General features: G+C 44.1%; 1 protein-coding gene and 1 pseudogene across 2 annotated transcripts; both read right to left on the minus strand.

Annotated features, from left to right (window-relative positions):
- Nucleotides 1–2,103: 2,103 nt before the first annotated feature.
- Nucleotides 2,104–3,861, minus strand: LOC120693393 (ras-associated and pleckstrin homology domains-containing protein 1-like). Its single transcript, XM_039976818.1, has one exon. The coding sequence runs from the start codon at nt 3,683–3,685 to the stop codon at nt 2,855–2,857; it is 831 nt and encodes a 276-aa protein (XP_039832752.1). The 5' UTR covers nt 3,686–3,861; the 3' UTR covers nt 2,104–2,854.
- A 7,422-nt stretch (nt 3,862–11,283) lies between these two features.
- On the minus strand, nt 11,284–18,175 carry LOC120690458 (annotated as a pseudogene). Its single transcript, XR_005681750.1, has 11 exons — nt 17,378–18,175; nt 16,852–16,928; nt 15,890–15,954; nt 15,741–15,787; nt 15,131–15,206; nt 13,868–13,933; nt 13,086–13,155; nt 12,738–12,823; nt 12,252–12,314; nt 12,105–12,170; nt 11,284–11,731 (listed from the first exon to the last, which is right to left on the minus strand). The product of XR_005681750.1 is annotated as a proteasome subunit alpha type-2-like (transcript).
- Nucleotides 18,176–18,182: the final 7 nt, after the last annotated feature.

An 18,182-nucleotide genomic window follows, 5' to 3' on the forward strand; every position in this document is an offset into this window, starting at 1 on the left:
CGCGCCGCCGCCTCTCGCAGCGGGATGGGGCAGCGCCGGCGCTGCTTGAGGAGGGGTGGGCCGCACCTCCACCACTCGTGGCGGGATGAGGACAGCGCCGTCGCGGGTGGGAGAGGGGCGGCACCGCGCCGCAACTAGTCGGGAGGGACGGGGCGGGTTGGGGGTGGCCGGGTGGGATTAGGGTTCGGGGGAAGTTTTATATGGGCCGGCCTGTGGGGTTGGGCTTAGGAATCGGAGCTTTGCCGGGTGTCAGACTTTGACACTCGGCAAAGATGAATTTTTGCCGAGTGTAGATAGGTACCACCCGACAATTTTTTTTATTTTATATTAATTAAAACTCTATCATTGCATTTAAAATGTAAAAATTATTAAATAGTTTCAAAAAATTATCAAAATTTCACATGAAATAATCTATGTTCTCTGTTGTCTATACAAAAAATTTTGTAGTCAAACTACAACTTGATCATCATGTTGTCTCAAAATTTGATTCAAAATCATTCTTAATGCTACAAATCTTTCTTTGAGATGCTTCGATTTGTAAGCGTACGCAAGTGACAAAATGTTCGAAACTTTCTCAATTTTTTACTATAGCTTCCACATATGATATCACGAGATATTGGTAGATTTCATAATTTTTAGACTTCATTTGCTTTTTTTAATTTTAAATCATTCGGACGCACATTTGTGGTCATGTTTTCTAGATAAAATGTTCAAAATTTCATTTCATTTCATGGATAAGACCTCAAAATAGGTTAAATAACATAAATATCATTTTCACTCATTTTTTCTATTATTTGAATCACTTGCAGTTCAAATTTGACTTGATTCAAAAAATTACTTGAAATGCAATTAATTAGTGTAATATAGCAAAAAAATTTAAAAATGTACCAAATTTTAACACGGAGTACTACATGTTGTATGCGGAGGGTTGAAAAAGTGTCAAGGTGAGAAGAGAAATTTTTTTTGAGTTTGCCGTGTGCCGAAAATAACACACGACAAACTATTAACTTTGCCGTGTGAAAAAAAAAGAAGCCCACGGCAAAGTCTTTGCCGTGTGTTAGCACACGACAAAGCATGGATTTTGCCGTATGTTTTTTTTTTGCCGTGCGTTTTCGTCGTGGCACATAGCAAAGTGGCTCTTTGCTGTGTTCCCGACAAAAAAACACATTGCAAAGACTTAAGCACACGGCATTCTAGCGATTTCCGGTAGTGGCTCATCATTCCAGAGTACAAATATCATCTCACCAGTCACCATTTGGCTCGTTGCAGGACGCTCATGGAAGTGATACAGTACTGTGTGTATGATCCCAATTAGCGACTTTAATATAGTATGGCTAGGAATGGTCAAGACTCGTTTAGGCTTTTAATTTCTTGTATAAATTTAATGTTTTGTTTTTTTGTAGCTAGCACTTTGTGATCGATCAGAAAGAAAAGACTGATCGAACAAGCAAGTACTACTACACTATAGTATTTATATGTATACTTATATATATATCTATGTGTACACAAACTCCTAAATAGTCTCACGTATGCACACGTGACGACAGAAGTACATATGGTATATTAACGTCGACCTCAATACCGCGCATACAGCACTGCATCAGTATTTCATGATCTTTCAAGTACATATATGAGATGATCAATGGCTGTCTAGTACTAATACAATAAATAAGGGATACACACAATTTACTTGGCAGTAATAACTTGTTCTGTATTACTCTTTAGCTACATTGGTAGCAATGGCATTGTTAGTAAAACAACAACAACAAAAATCGAAGAACAAAGATGTTGGTCAGCTAGAAAAGAGTAATGTGGTTCAACTAATTAGTTTGTGCAACTTTGAGGTAAAAGTGCAACCTCTGTTTGGTTAAGCTGGGTGCACAACTGTGGGAAGCTTTTCCAATCCTTTAAAAGGATACAGTAATAATTCATGCAGAATGCTACTTTGTAATATCCTGAAAGTTATATAGATCGATAAATGCTAAGCATGCAGTACATACAAGTCCAAAACAAATGCCGCATGCTATACCGCCTTAACCACTAATTAACAATGCTGTGTGACTCTGCCATCATATATATACACCAATATAATCCATACTTAGCTTGATAGCTTGATAAGTTATTAGTAATGTATAGTATAAGATCTACAAGAAAAAAAGTTTCTAAAAAAAATCAGGATCAAGCATGAATTCATATCGATCTGCAAGCAGCAAAAGATAAATAACCTACTTGCTAGCAAGCTAGCTTCTCTGTTGCACCAACAGCTTAGAGATGAATATTGATGCAAAAGCATATCCTCCAAAAATCTAACTCCAAGATTCAACCAGCAAAGAGCCACAAAAAAGGAGCCATATCTTTCACTGTACGGCATTTACACGCAGAACCGAAAGGAAAGAAAAGTTAAAAAGGAGTTTGATCAGTTCATCTCATCTCGACAAGGACGCACTTGCTAATAGCGATGGAAGCCGAACAAACTGGCTTTCACCCCCATTACAAGTTTCGTCACGGCGATTACGCGTCTTGTATAGTTGTACATTTTCCTTCCATTTTGCAGTTTGCACCAACAAAATTTCAACATCAGAAATCCAAAATTAACTTGGAACAAGTCAAAAAGGCCCAGATTTATATATGTACATACGCATCATATGCCAAAACCAACGCATCATATGCCAAAACCAAGAAATCAAGACTCACAATTATGCAGCTTGCCCAATGCAAAACATTTGTAGTGGCCAAGTAGTAGAAGCTAGCCAAGAATTAGCTTTGCTTCTCTCTCCATTCTCCACACAGATCGAACTCGCTCTCTCGATGAGCACACCGATTTAAAAGAGAAGGAGAGATCGCTTACGTACTGCTAGAGCCGGCCGTACTTGTCTCCGGTGGCGAAGGAGGAGAAGAAACCATGGCCGCCACCGGGTTCCCCTCTCTCGGCTTCCGCCGCCGCCGCCGGTGGATCGAAATCATCGAACGGGTTGAAGTTGAACCCTCCCATGCCGATTCCGTGGTAGTGATCAGCAGCGCCTGATGATCCGCCGGACGTCGTCGCCGCTGTAGCTGCGCCGGCGCCGCTCGGCATGGCGTTGCTCTTGGCGAACAGCGCGAGCGCGTCCACGAGGGAGCTGGTACCGGCAGTAATATTATTATTGCTACCGCTCGCGTTGATGGTGGTGTTAGCTAGGGTGGTGGTGCAAGCGCCGGGGGGCAGAAGCACGGGGTACTTGAGAGGCGAGGGGCGCATGAGGAACGACGGCGTGCCGCCGAGGAGGCGCGGGCGTACGGCGGGGGGCGGCGCGGGGGCGAAGGGCGGCGCCGGGAAGCCGGTGAACTCCTGCACCATGGCGCGGAAGTTGGAGGTGTCGGTGGTGAGCACCGTGGTGGGCGGGCGGCGGGAGGCCCTGGGGCGCTTCTTGGCCGGCTTGGCGGGCGCCGGGGCGGGCGGGAGCGGCGGCACCGGCGGTGGAGGGGAAGGCGACGACATGGCCGCGGAGGAAGCGGGGAGGAGGCCGTGGAAGGAGGAGTCGAGGTACAGGCTGGCGGGGGAGGAGGAGGAGGACGGGAGGAAGAGGCTTTGGTGATGGTGGTGGTGGTGCTGGGAGGAGAACTCCTGGTCGGCGGCGCCGTCGAGCGCTGCGGTGGTGGGCAGGGAGGGGGAGGAGGGGAGGCTGTCGCTGGTGGTGGACGCCATGGGCGGCGGACGGCGCTGGATCGGTGGAGGTGGTCAGGTGAGGCCGGGGAGGGAGAGTCGAAGAGAAGGCGTGGAATAGTGGGAGCTCCTGATAAAGGGACATATAGGGTTTGGTGTGGGGAAGCTTTGTACTAGTAGAGGGAGGGATATGGCCGGATCTCTTGATGATGCAGGTGGATTGGAGAGATATGGGCGCATTGAGGCCGGCCATCATTTTGCTTGCATTTGTACGTGTAACAATATTGGTTGTGTTGTGTTGATGATGGGTTTTAAATTTTAATGGATCAAACACATAGTTTGGACGACTACCGGCAGTACTTTTGCTGACCGTCACTACTAGGGGCTCAGAGTTGTCAGTGAATCATTATTTTCACCCAAATTTCTCCTAGATGAGGTTGGAGGTTTCCTTTGCTTGCGAAAATTGTAGACATTTCATAAAGAATGTCTACAAATTATGAAACAGGAGGGGTTGCCCCCCTACAGATTATGCATAAATAAATCGAAAAAGAAAGAGGCGTAAGGTACAAATCAAAAGAATAATATAGAAAGATACAAAGAAAATCAAAGATATAAAACAAGGTTCTCTAGCCATTCTTCAATTTGTGGAAAATACTTCTTGAAGATTTCTTTGCAGCTTGCAGGAGTCGGCAGCAGTATACTCGTGAAGATTAAATTGTTTCTTCAAGTCCAGATTGCATTGCCAAACTCACGAGGATGATAAACTACTCGATGAAGAACTGGCTGTGTTTGTCAGCCAACCAGCCAGCAGTACTGTTCTCTCATACTAAATCAGCACCAGCCACTACCTACCAGCCAGTTAACAATACTGTTCCTCTCATAATAAATTAGCACCAGCCATCAGCCACAAACATGCCAACACAGCAAGCTGATGTCGGAATAATATTTTCAAGGTTTGAAAAATAAACGGACAATCCTGGGCCCGTCATTCCTGTTGCAACGGAACAGTCGAGAGGAATAAGTGCTCTAGCGTTTCATCCACTGACTATGTACAGAGAACACATTCATATATAGGATGGAAGCTCCATCCGTCCATATTTCTTCTGCTCTGATACATCGTAGATCTCTCGTGCTTGATCTGTCTTTCAGCAAAATTAAACCCTATTGCCAAACACATTCCCTTCTTGAGTTCAGTCAATTTATTGGACGAATCTAAGATAAACAGTGGTCAACAATTCTTATGCATGCAGGATTTGTACCTTAATTGTGGTTCAGATGACCCTGATTTTTCTAAAAAATCACAAGTTAATTGAATTTTCTGTAGTGACCCCGGCCCTATAGCTAGCAGTACTGCTTCAGACAAGGCTTTGCAGCCGTAGGCGTCTATTACGTACCAGGCGGCCATGCCTGTAACAAAGATCGATCATAAAAGCGAGGCATCAGTCAGGGAAAAAAAATTAAGCTTGATTACTATACGCTCTGAAGTGTGAACAATCACCTATATCTGATGGGATTGGATGCCTCTATGATCTACAGCCCAGTATTGCATTGAGTACATATACTAACGCGCTAAGAATCGGCGCGCGCGAGTCGTGGCCCACGTGGGGCCGGTGCACTGTTCACACATGGGGCTGGTACACTATTCATGCAGGGCCCCCGTACTGTTTAGGTGGGACCCATGTACTTTTTACGTGGGAACCACATGGACCCCACATGAACAGTATGTGGGCCCCCGTGAGACTAACATACTATTTAATTGGGGCATGTGCTTAAAATATATTTAATTATTTTTTATATGAAAAAATAATAAAATAATTTTGTATACAATGTACACGTGATAACTGTACTATTTATTGAATTTTGTTTCACTTCATAAACTCACAAAATATAATTAAATTATTCATTCATTTCTAATCTTATTTTTTTCTACCAAAATCAATAATTAATGTAAGTTAATCCATCAACTATACCTACTAATGTAAAAAAATCTATTCAGGTGGTACCTACGTAATATTCAGTTCGAATCCACCCACAAAATATATTTAATTATTAAACTCGCAAAGTATAATTAAATCATCATTTATATTATGTAACAGTTATGTTTGTGATTTGGACTTCATATGTATCAGGCATATACAAAACAACTTAAACGGCGCATGCTCTCGATCTGCCTCATGATCAGTTAATTCACTGGCTATAGCTGCACAGCATGACCAGTGACAGTGACCGCATTATATATACGTCCGACGAGCACCTAGCAGCCAGCCACCTCTATAAAGGCCTTTATATGTAAACGCAAAAAAGTCGTAAACGCATTAAAGTGAAAAAGAATCTTGCTAATTTGAAGTACTAAATGAAGTTTATTTATAAAAATTTTTGCATGGATAGGCTGTAAATCGCGAGACGAATCTAATGAGCCTACTTAATCCATGATTTGCAACAGTGATGTTACAGTACCGTCCGCTAATTATTGATTAATCATGGATTAATTAGCATCATTAGATTCGTCTCGCGATTTACAACTCATATGTGCAAAAAGTTTTGTAAATAGATTTCATTTAGTACTTCAAATGACCAAGATTTCTTTGCAATTTTTTTTTTTGCAAAATGAACTAAACAGACCCAAAGTTTTTTTTTTCCCCACGAACCAGCCTCCTCTGCGTAAAGCTAACTGCAGGTGGCTACTTTTCTACATATGGTTTTCTTGGGAGAGTTTTCCTCTTCAAATGTTTTTTTTTCTTTTTTTCTGTACTCGACCGTGTAGTCAACAGAGATACCTTATTAATTCGTACGTGCTTTGTGTGCCTCAAATACTCTTATCAAGATGGAGGTGGTACGGTTCGAAATTGATGGCACGCTGTACTCCCAATATATTGAAATCACCATTTATAAAGTAGGTGGCGATATTTCAGATGGCGCAAAAACGCTTTAATACCGGCACAGTATTTCAAAATAATTAAAACGCCCTTGATATATATTAGTTTCTGGTAGGAGATTAGACTCTTGCATGGCTGGAAATCAACCGATCTATCAACAATTCGTTTTTTTTATTTTTTGGAATATTATATTAATTACAAATATAAACGTGTTCCTTTAATTTATATTATTGGATGTCCATCCAGAAAATTTATGATATATTAGGTAACCTTATAAATTGAAGCAAGTACAAGTTGGACTTTTTTTTCTCAAAAAAAGGTTGCGACAGAGCTAGAAAACCTTGCGTATATATAAATAAAAACTATAGCTGAAATGAAAAAAATAACAAGGCTCGTAAATGATTAATGACGTACGGTGTTAAAAAAAGGGTTATATATACACAGCTTCACACAGTACAAGCAAGTGTGAAAACGTAGTAACTAAGGAAGGGGTAAAGTAAAGCAGTTTCCCAAAGAGAGAAGCCTATCGCGATAGTTCGTTCATAGAATTGATGGGTCAGCGTGATGAGCTTCTCTTAATTTGGGGAAAGAAATTGAGTGCTGGGGATGTATATATCCCATTAGTGGCAAGCTAGCTATCGAGCTCATGTTTATCAGCTGCGTGCAAATATGTACTGCATACACTTATTTTTTTTTCCCAACATGCCTGAGCTAAACTTTAACCTGATTGAGCACGTATTTTATTAAGAGAAAAGCAATACCATCAATACAAATCATAATAGACAGAGGCTATTAATACAGTTACATAGCACCACCAAGTAAGTGTCAGGCGACGCCAACACAAAATCAAGAACAATGGGGGAAGGAACACACATCGCCCACACAACCTAGACACAACCAATCAACTGAACCTGCTAAAAGATACACCACCGTCAAGAGTGCAAATATCTCCAAACTCGAAGGTGGCAAAGCACATCCACCTGGCTAACAAACCAAGGTGGCACAACATCCAGCCGAAGCGAACAACAACCAACACGACGGCGGCGATAAAGCACTTGCCAGTGAAGAGGGGTAGCAAAGCATCCGCCAGTGAAGTGTGTGTGTGTGGGGGGGGGGGGGGGGGGGGGGTAAGGAATCTGCCAGAAGACAACATAGGCAACTTCAATGAGGTGGGTCGAAATAAGACGCAGGCGTATAGAAGCAGGAACTCCACAAGAGCTAACGACCACCACCAGACCAGGCTAAAAGGGAGCCAGTGATCAGTAACGATTCCACTTCCAAGACGACGCCTCAAAGGAGGCTCTAAGGTTTTTGCCTTCGCCCTGCTCCCTCCCTAGAGTAGAGGGGGGGGGGGGGGGGGGGGGGGGGGGGGTTGGCTTTCGAAATCAGCTTCGCGCCCCCTTTGGTTTTGCCATCTCAAATCAGAGCCACATAAAATCAGCTTTGGTTTTGCCATCTGAGATCAGAGGCACATAAGATCGATCTCAACGCCCAATTAATTAACAGCGCGCATGAACAACTTGGTCTAGCTCGAGCAGTGGAGCTACAAGCTTAGCTTGTCAATCACTCTCGGAACAAATGATTAACAATCGCTAATTTAGATGCAGCACGTACGGGTGGATGCGCCCTGATGAGAGCTCATTCTCACCTAGCTGCATTTGGGCCTTGGATCAACTGGAAGGTGTAAGTTGGTTCAACCACGTACCCGTTGGTTGCACCTACGAAACGATGCATGCATGGACGATGGATGGATAGCCTAGCATGGGCAGCATGCATCATTGGAATCAGAGTATGTACTACCATATCAGTGCCAGTAATTAACCAGGAGCCGAATGCATGCATGCATCTCCTCATCATAATTAACCAGTAGGCCTTTGGTTCCTTTGTTCAAGAAAGATTTTGCATTGGCGTTTTTACCAGATCTGCACTGCAGAAGTTGGTACTGTACTGTACGGGTAGATTTAATATATATATATATATATATATATATATATATATATATATATATATATATATATATATATATATATATATATATATATATATATATATATATACCAGCCCCAATAAAATACTCCCTCCGTCCCAAAAAGAACACAATTATGGGATTCGCGCCGGTCAAATTTGTTAAAGTTTGACCATGTCTATAATGATTAATATTAACATTTATGTATCGACCAAAATCTATTAGGAAAATATATCCCATCATTAATCTATTGATACTAATTTTGTATTATAAATGTTGATATCTTTTGCACAAATTTTGATCAAACTTGAAAATCATTGACTCCTTAAGAAGTGATAATTGTTTTTTTTTTTGGTCGGAGGGACTGAGGGAGTAGGCAATAGCAATTCAGTGGATGGGTCTGGACGTGTGCGTGTGCGCGGGGCATCCGATCCAGCGAGTCCTGGCAGGAATGATGGCTAGCAGGCAGGCAGGGGGGTGGTCCGGCGGGTCGGAGGTGGGCCGTCGCGTCGTCTCGTCTCCGATGCTCTCGATCGATTCGGCGGATGCATGGCTCTCATCATGATGGCCGATCATGCCAGCCGCCAGCTACTGCGGTCGGACCCGGACCCGGACCCGGACCGGACCGGCGGGCGGGCCGGTCGATGAGAGCGACGAGCTGCCACGCACGGGCATGTGCGTAGCTCTGCCAGGTAGACTAGTAGTGCGAGGTCGACCGGATGGACCTTCGGATGGTACGGGCCAGCGATAATGCCTTTCCTTCCATCTGTCTCCACACTCTAGTCCAGCTCCAGCCTCTCCCGACTAGCCAGCATACCATAATAGACGACCCGCCTATCAGTGGCATGGTACCGTGATCGTGAAAACATAAATGAAAGGTACATTTCTAGCATTTTTTAAAATAAGCAATGTTTTCTTGATTCGTCAATTGGAATTTTAATCGGAACTAGACATATCATCAATTGGAATCTTAATTGGAACCCGAACGATAAATGTCTCCTACGATTACGACACGATCTGTATACGAAGTGAAAGAGCCTAAAGTTGGTAGTATTATGTAAATTTATTATATTACTTGTAGTAATGCACAACCGTTATGCTAGATATTATTAACATAAAGAATTAATAAGCATCAGCTTTCAAATAATCACGAGCTTATTAATATAAGTTTGGTTTGTAGCCTCTCTTTTTCTGGAGAAGATTCAAACATCATGTGGCCGCCGTGGTCGAGCCATCTACGCATCCACTGACCAAGACAGGAGCTTCAACACTTTCACCGGACACAAGCTAAGGTAGCCCATGACGACACGGTACGGAGCACCTTGGTTGTGGAATGGATGGAACGAAGCTACCCAGGACAGCCTAACTGACCAGCTGCTGTCCGGCCGGTTACTCAATTAGCTCAAAGAAATTACAATGCCTCGTTATTCACTTTATTTGCCGCAAGAGGGATCTTTCTAAGACCATGTTGCAAAAGATTCCACTTGCACCACCGATCAGAGTATCGATTTGACCCGGCCGTAAGATCCTTTATTAACATACGGTACACCAGATGGTTAGTTGATCTGCTTCCAGACCTTTACGACATGGGGCAGCAGGCACGGCAGAGACACTACTAGTGCCTTCCTTTGTAGTGAAATATATTTTTATTTTTTTAAGCTGGCAAAAACGGAAGAATATAAGGACCGACAAAGAACACGGACATGTTACATGTGAATGATTCCTGTAAAAGAAGTCATTCAATAGAAATTGCATAGGATTTGAATCCTATGAGAGGTCTGTGTTTGCTTGGCTGTGGCTGGTGCTGATTTGTTATGAAAGAACAGTACTGCTGCCTGGCTGGCAATTGGTGGCTAGTGCTGATTTAATATGAGAGAACAGTACTACTGGATGGTTGGCTGATAAGCCAGCCAAACGAACAGGGCGGTCGTATTGCCCTTTGAAACCAGAATTTAAACCTCTCGCAGCCCTGTGACAGTACTGCAGAACTTCTGAAGAGATCTGCCACTAGGTCCATGTTCAAGGCGAACATTCTTTCGTGTCTTCAAAATCTCTCCTCAGATTTCCATGCCCTCTTTCCTGTGTCCCATTCATACGGTCAATTATGCAGTCGTCATGTGTTTTGCACTTACATTGCTGTCAAAATCTCTAATTTGCCATTTCTAATTCCGGCGCCTCACCCTGTTCTTTTGGTCTTGAGAGATCCTGCAAGTCCTCTACTTTTCCTGTCACGTTCCAAAGAGCCCGCCTAAGAGGAAGAACTGGATCCTCCATGACGCTGACGGGAGGAGCTACAGTTGTGGCTTGGCCGGCGCGTGCGCGAAAACAGAGACAAGATCACAGCGTCACACGAGGGGCAAAGTAGTAGCAGGGTCCAAACGGTGCCAGTATCCAATAATGCCCACCGGTTGCACAAGTCCTGAGCTTCCTTGATGCTAAAACCACCGGCAAAATACAAGGGCTGCCACCAGTGTCAGCCATGCAATTTTTTTCCCTGGTCAAGATGGTGATTCGCGTTACGAAGTGTGTTGAGTGAACCCAACCCGCGGAGTACTAACACCAGGCCATTAGGCATCCTTGTACGTGCATCTCAGGTGGCTTAGAGAGAGCTGGTCAATTGGGCACTTAATCGTGCCCGTACGAGCGACAGTCTGGCCGAGGCTGACAGGGTGACAACGCGCGCCCACCCGTCTCCTGGCCACACATCTCAGGCCAACCGACTAAAGGTTGACACAACTGGGGAGAGAGTTCAACTCGCCTGACCTCAGACCTAACGACCGGAAGCAGATTTTTCATCCTGATTAGGACGGCCCGGTCTGACTTTGATCCCTATTTTATCTTGCGCAACAAAAATCAACTCCCGACCACATAGATGCTGGCTGACCTCTGATCGGGACGGTGAAATGGACGTTGTACATGGGCCCCCGGGGGACACACGAGGACGGGCACCACCGCACATTGTAAGCTCGCCAGGCAAGTGGCGGGCAGTGCGACAAGCAGGGAACAGCATGCACGACGCACCAACATCTACCTGGAGGCCTAGCTGCTCCTACCGAGTCTACGACATGCCGCTGATAATCAGCTCAAAAGATTTGGAAAAAGAATCCTGAAGATGTGATGAACTTAGGCGGTGGGAGCTGCTTGGGCTTTTGCATTTCTCATCATCTTTGGAACCCGCGAATTGTCGAGGGCCAGCTTTACTCCACCTCTTCCAGGAAATCGTTGATCTCCGCAGGGCTCAGAACCCTGTTATTTGCACGGTGAAAAATTTTGTCAGGGAACCATTTGATTGCATCAACCAAGCGTATATTCTTGGTAAACAGCTTTATTGAGCAATGACATGGCCACTACAGCCTACAAGTGCAGCAGCACAGAACTGGGAGTAGGCCTAATGAATTCAATTAAGATGCAAAGGAAACGATACATAAAGGAATATTTTGCCACCAAATAAATATTTTGTCTATTACTCAGAGAACAAGAACTAAGCAAGCACAAGGGTATATGATCAAAACACAAAGCAGATACAAAAATGTAAAAACAACCACAAAGAGCTAAGGGTATGGAAGTTGGATCTTCAACATAAGCAAAGGGAGTCAGTGAGTGTTTTCAGATGTCATACCTGAACTCACGGTCAGGTCGAATTATCCCGATCTCAATATCGTTGGACGAGATCTGCCCTTCGTAGCTGCAAGCCCATAGTTCTGTCAGTGAAGATGTTCACAAAGTAACTAGTCATAAAGGCAATAACAATATAGAAATCAGATACCCTTCTTTCAGAGTTAAAATTGCAGTATGGATGGCATCATCAAGCTCCATATCTTCTGTGTACCTTCAATGAAATGGTAAAATAAAGGTCAGATGAGAGTACTCGCACAACCAAGAAAAGAGATCAACCTGTATAATATAGTTTTCAATTAAGCACATATAATAATAACACTATGGGGCAATTCAGAATCTGCTCCTGCATTCGTGGATCTGTCAGTGAGATAGTGGTGGTGAATCTTCAAGCGACAACGTATTGATGTGAAGTAATAAATTATCCGTAAAGTTCATAGAAACTTATTTATGATCAAATTGAAATAATTTTAAAACTAATAACAGTATCTACTACAGTATTATAGTTCAGCTTCAGCATATTATTTCAATTAAATGTAGAGGAAGCCATCAGCCAGCTTTTCATGTTTTAAAGTTCCCAAAGAAAGACTTCGTACAATAACATTCAGCTAACAAGCATAATCAATCTTCTAGATACCTCTTCTCAAGAAATGTCTTTGCATTGGACACATTTTCCCCCATTGCTGATGCTTTCCAGGAGAAGTATGATCCTGATGGATCTACCTACAAATAAATTATCGATTATGTCAACACTCCAGAATACAAGAATTTTATTTGTAGCAGTGGATGAAATGTTAAGTAAATGGTCGTTGCAAACGGTTCGACTCAGAAAGTTTCTTACAACTCTTTTAAGTCAACAGTCAGCACAAATAATCATTATAAAATCTCGTTGTCATTGAAAAATGAGATAAAATATAATATCATCCGTTGAGCAATGTACAATGACCAAAGGCAAAATGAGTCTATTTTGTATCTCTGTCCATACCTGATACAACTGGGGTCCATTGTCATCATACCCAGCTATCAACAAAGATACACCAAATGGTCTTACGCCGCTGCAACAAGCAGGGTCATAATCAAAATAAGTCCAAGAATAGAAAAGAGTGATATGCACTTCTTCAGCCTTCACCAATCAGAATAAGAACTACAGTCAACATAGAAACCAACTTTTGGTAAGACAAGGGATCCAAAAAAACCAGATCACTAAAATTTATACTGGTGCAACCTGCAACTGGCCTGTCAGCGGTATTTTTCAGTCTATTCTAGTTAACAATTTCCATTTTTTTTTGTACACGGATTTTCCTCACAATATTGTGTTTGTTTGGTCTTTCATAATTACGAGCACTAAGTGTCTAAGTCAGTGCTGGTATGTTTTAACCTGTCCAGCTTTTTCTTTTTGATAAGAACCGGTCCAGTTTGGTATGCTGGTAAATGGCAATCAGCCAGTTACCACCGGTGTTTTGTTCCCTGGGTAAGAGTATTGTATAAACTTTCATGAAAAGAACGTATTGTAAAACTGTTGCATTTGGTTCAGATCTTAATTTCTGTGAACTAAACTTTCTTTAAGATTGTATGGGTTTTTAAAAAGAAATTATGCCACCCATCAGAGTGCTTTTATAGTTTACATCGAACTCATTTAGTCGTTAGCGTACCATTTTAATCCTCCATGTTGAACAGTGATGCAGAGATAGTTTATGTTATGTATCCACAATATCCATAAATCTCAACAAAGGAATGAAAATGAACACATGTATCAACTTAACATACCCAGACTGTGAACTCCTGCATAACAGCAGCGGTTTCTCTGTCAAGCTGTGTAACAGGTATAGATTCCTGCAATGGTTGTTAAAAATAACAATCAGAACGCACAAATTGAGAACTTTGTTTACACATCAATGGAGCAGCAATAGCATAACACAGTTACTTGCGGTCTTCTGTATCATAGTTCTTAAGGCGGTAAGGCGAGTTGCGGCGTTCACCCACCTTCCGGACGCCTAGGCGACGCCTAGGCGAGGCAAGGCGACGCCTTATGACTGTCCAGAAACAGCAGGAAGGATAGAAGAAAGAGGAAAAAGAAAAAGGAAAGAAGGGAAAGGAGAAGGAGACTGGCCTAGCCCACGAAGAGGCCCATATCTTACCCCTCCTTAGGCAGCCCAGGCCCAGATAGCAACCACCCTCAACCCCTCTGCGCCCTCTTCTTCGCAGCAGCAGCGCCGCCGCTCTCTCTCGCATCTCTCTCTCGCAGCTCTTCCCGTCGCTCTTTCTCGCATCTCTCTCGCAGCAGCTGCGCCGCCGCTCCAATCTCTCGCCTTCCTCCAAGCATCTGCCTCTTCCCCCTCTTACCCGGCCCTTGGATGGGTCCCTGCTGCCACTCCCCTTCTGAATCGACCGCCGCCGCCGGTCCCCTTCCAAACCAGCCGCCCCTGCCGCTCACCAGAAGGAGGTCCGCACCTCTCTGCACTAGTCACCGCCGACCGAGCTGCCAAGAGATGGTGAGGCAGCCGCTTCTTGACCTGCTGCTCCCCTCCCGTTCTTCTCCTCTTCCTCCATTCATCCCTGGCTATTTCTCCTTGATTTTGGCAAGGCGGCGGCGGACGCCCAGACTTTTTTCCCGCCCGGACGACTAGGCGACGCCTTTAAAACCATGTTATGTATGACATTGATCTATGCATATGAATTGTGTCAACCTTAGTGTTGTTTGTGGGTAATTTGCATATATTAGTGGGCCTCACCAACTAGAAAAAACAACAACAATGATTGTTTAACTTTTAGAAACTTGATACGCCATATGAGCCTTCTGTTTTTACATTAACCTAAGTTGTCTTGACCTCCTACAGATTCAAAGATATTTACTTGCCATACCATATTTTGGACAGAAAAAACAGAAATGAGGTACAAAAGTTAAGTATAGGGATAGGTAGTTTTAACAGAATCACCAAGTATATACTGCATATCACATTCATAAGGACATTTTTGCGAAAAGGTAGTTAAATAGAAAGATAATGTACACCAAATGAACTGCCACACTACCTTGTACAATCGGTAATACTGCTGTGCTTGCTTCCGGCTTTTCCTCACGAGAACGCGAAAATCTGGACCCATCCCACTGAAAATAATAATACAAGGTAAGCGCATGGAAAAGCAGCAAAAAACGGTGAAGAGCTTGTGAACATGGGTTGTTAAGTAGTCAGTAATGTACATAACATTTGGTTGAACTATTACACCTTATATTGATGGTGGCAAGCTGAAAGAACAGGCAACTTGAGAAACAAAATATGGCTTTGCTTGGTTTAACTTGAAGAGAAATAAAGTATGGCAACTTGAAGAGAAATAATGTCCATATGCACACAGGACAAGTCCTTTCAACATGTAATTCTCTTCTTGTATTATAGTCCTTTTCCGTTCCAGTTGTTCTTACACCACCTCATTAGTAAGAAAAGTGCAAAGCAGATGTGACATCTAAGTAGCCAATACTACAACCCTAGATGGCTAGATCAGCCATGTCAACATATTATGGTATCTGACCTCGTACATTATTAAGTTTAGAATGTGAGGTAAACATATAGAGCAAGACTTTCAGCATCCATAAATGATGTAAACAGTAAAGCAACGAAAAGCTACAAATAGCATAGGAAAGTACCTGTAAACAACTCCAATATTTGGAGTCAACGCTTGAATCTTTTGCACCTACAAGTTTGCATGTAGTATTTTATTAGTGCTCATGCTAGAAGAACAAATGATGCTATTTGACTGAGAGGATGTCATAGATAACAATGATGTTACACATACAGATGTTTCATCAACTAAAATAGACGGCAGTTTCTTCTCAGTGGCAATAACAACTCCATTAGCAGCTGTAACATGGTATGCATCAGAATAAATAATCAAAAGAAAAGGTAGTAAAATGGTAACAGCCTGCCAGAATAATATCTGAAAGCGCACATACTATACAATTAATTCATAATCATGTAACAGCTAAATATGTTGGTAACAATTATGTTGGTAATATATGAAAAATAGTTGTTTCATTAGCAGTTGAGTTTGGACACATCGATAATGAGTGAAAGATCCATATATTAAACTTACACCCAGAACAGAGCTGCAGAGTAGCAGCAATTAAACGAGACCATCATATTAAGTAGAAGTAAAGCAAAAGTATAAATGAAGAAAGGAACAAAAAAATCCAAAATGTGGAATTCGAACAAACCCCCACCAAGAGACCATGCCACCAGTATCACTAGGGCAGGTATTCTGTTGTGCACAGATTATGATTATCACAGAAAAAAAGTTTAGTCCGAGCTTAGTTAAGGATCCAGCACTTGTCCCACGAAATTCCCTGATATTGTGCAGCCTAGCAATGTCCATGGTGCATCTGGGGTAAGAGAGAACAAAAATCCAGACTACTACATGCAGCCTCCGAGCTCAATAACATCTGTAGGCATCTATGGAATCGCAAACTCACCACCACAAATTGGTACCAGAGTACCAGACTACCAGTGCCCATAGCCGTCTCAAACATCCGAGAGCCCACACACACTGAGATTCCACGATTTCAAGTTCCTTAACGAATAAAGCAACTTAATCAGGTTAGAGCGGGGCGTGGACACGCGCAATCTACTTAGCATAACCCTAATCCCCCAAATGCCAGGCGCACTCAAAAACCCCGCTGCGACAAACCCTCGCCCGCATTGGCCCTTGCATCGACGGAAGCGCGGTAGAGAAGGATTAGTGCAAGTGGGCAAGGGTCGCACCTTTGATCCCGAGGGAGGTCTGGCCGGAGCCCACCGCCGTCAGGGCGGGCTCGATCTGCACCAGCTTACCAGACGGGCTGCAAGGCACAAAAGCTCGTCAAGTCAGCAGCTCACGCAAAGTATCCACGGAGAGAGAGAGAGAGAGAGAGAGAGAGAGAGGCAGTCGGGACCTTTTTTTTTGACGCCTCTCATCTGGGTACAGCTGTAGCATCTGTTCATACACGCACGCACGCACCACCCTACACACGCACACACCACACACACCACACGTGTACAACCAGACCTACAACTACACACAGATACGAAGACCGCGTCCTTCTAGAGATCACCGAAACCTCCAAGGCTCCGTAGGTGACGGGCGCGTCACAGTCCCTTTGTGGTTCCACGCGTGGGAGGCTGTAGAAATTATTGGGAAACACTGTTCCCGGTGAGAGCACCAACGTCGAACCTGGGGTTCGAACGCTGGTGGGCAGCGTGCCCACTGGCAAGCGCTACCAACCGAGCTGGAGCTCGTTCTCGTCGGGACCTGAAGGTGGTGAGGGAGAAGGAGTACTGGCTGTCCCCCATGGCCGATTACCTCGCCGGCCGCCTCCTTCCTTTCCTTTCTTCGGGGAAAATAAATTTGTTTCGAATCGCCGTGGGAGAAGAGATTCGAGACTCGAGAGTCGAGACCAAATAAACGCAGCAGCCTGTCCTTTTTTTATAAAGACGAGTATATATTAAGATTTATGGAAAACATACATATACTCGTACACGTACAGGATCATACGCAAAGGATACGGAGAGGACAACCGTTCCAACCAAACTAATTACAAAGAAGTCCTCCGGGACCTCCGTGATCACCGATGTCGTCGCCGGTCGCCGAGCACCACCACCGAACAGGTCGCTGGAAGAGCTCAACGAGAGCAGCCGCCCGGATCAAGGGAGCGCCATCGCACAAAGGCTTTGAACAGAGCCGCAGACGAAACCCGCCACCAAGCACGAGACGAAAACGAAGGAGGACCATTGGCCGAGGACACGCCCCACGCTCACCCAAGCCTGGATTTGCCGAACCCGCCGGACGGCGGAGAGCACAAGGAATAGATCCACTAACCTTGCTGCCACAGACACCGTAGCCGCCTCTCCGACACCGAAGCACAACATCCTGCAAAGCCAAAAGCTGGCGACCGCACACCACCGTGATGACGAGCCGCCGCCGCCGAACTCCTATACAGGGGCTCCACAGGTGAAGCCCCTCCTCCATGGACTCGCCGCCGGTGCCGGAGCGGAGCGCCGACGAGGTGAGGAAGAGTCCAGAAGGACTTATTCAGCCGCGACACCGGAAGAGGAAG

This window comes from Panicum virgatum, chromosome 9N (assembly GCF_016808335.1).
Source record: "Panicum virgatum strain AP13 chromosome 9N, P.virgatum_v5, whole genome shotgun sequence".
Lineage (NCBI taxonomy): Eukaryota > Viridiplantae > Streptophyta > Magnoliopsida > Poales > Poaceae > Panicum > Panicum virgatum.

What these genes read in the sequence shown, in the direction of transcription:
- LOC120693393 (XM_039976818.1), bottom strand. Translation starts at nt 3,685, where the DNA reads ATGGCGTCCACCACCAGCGACAGCCTCCCCTCCTCCCCCTCCCTGCCC.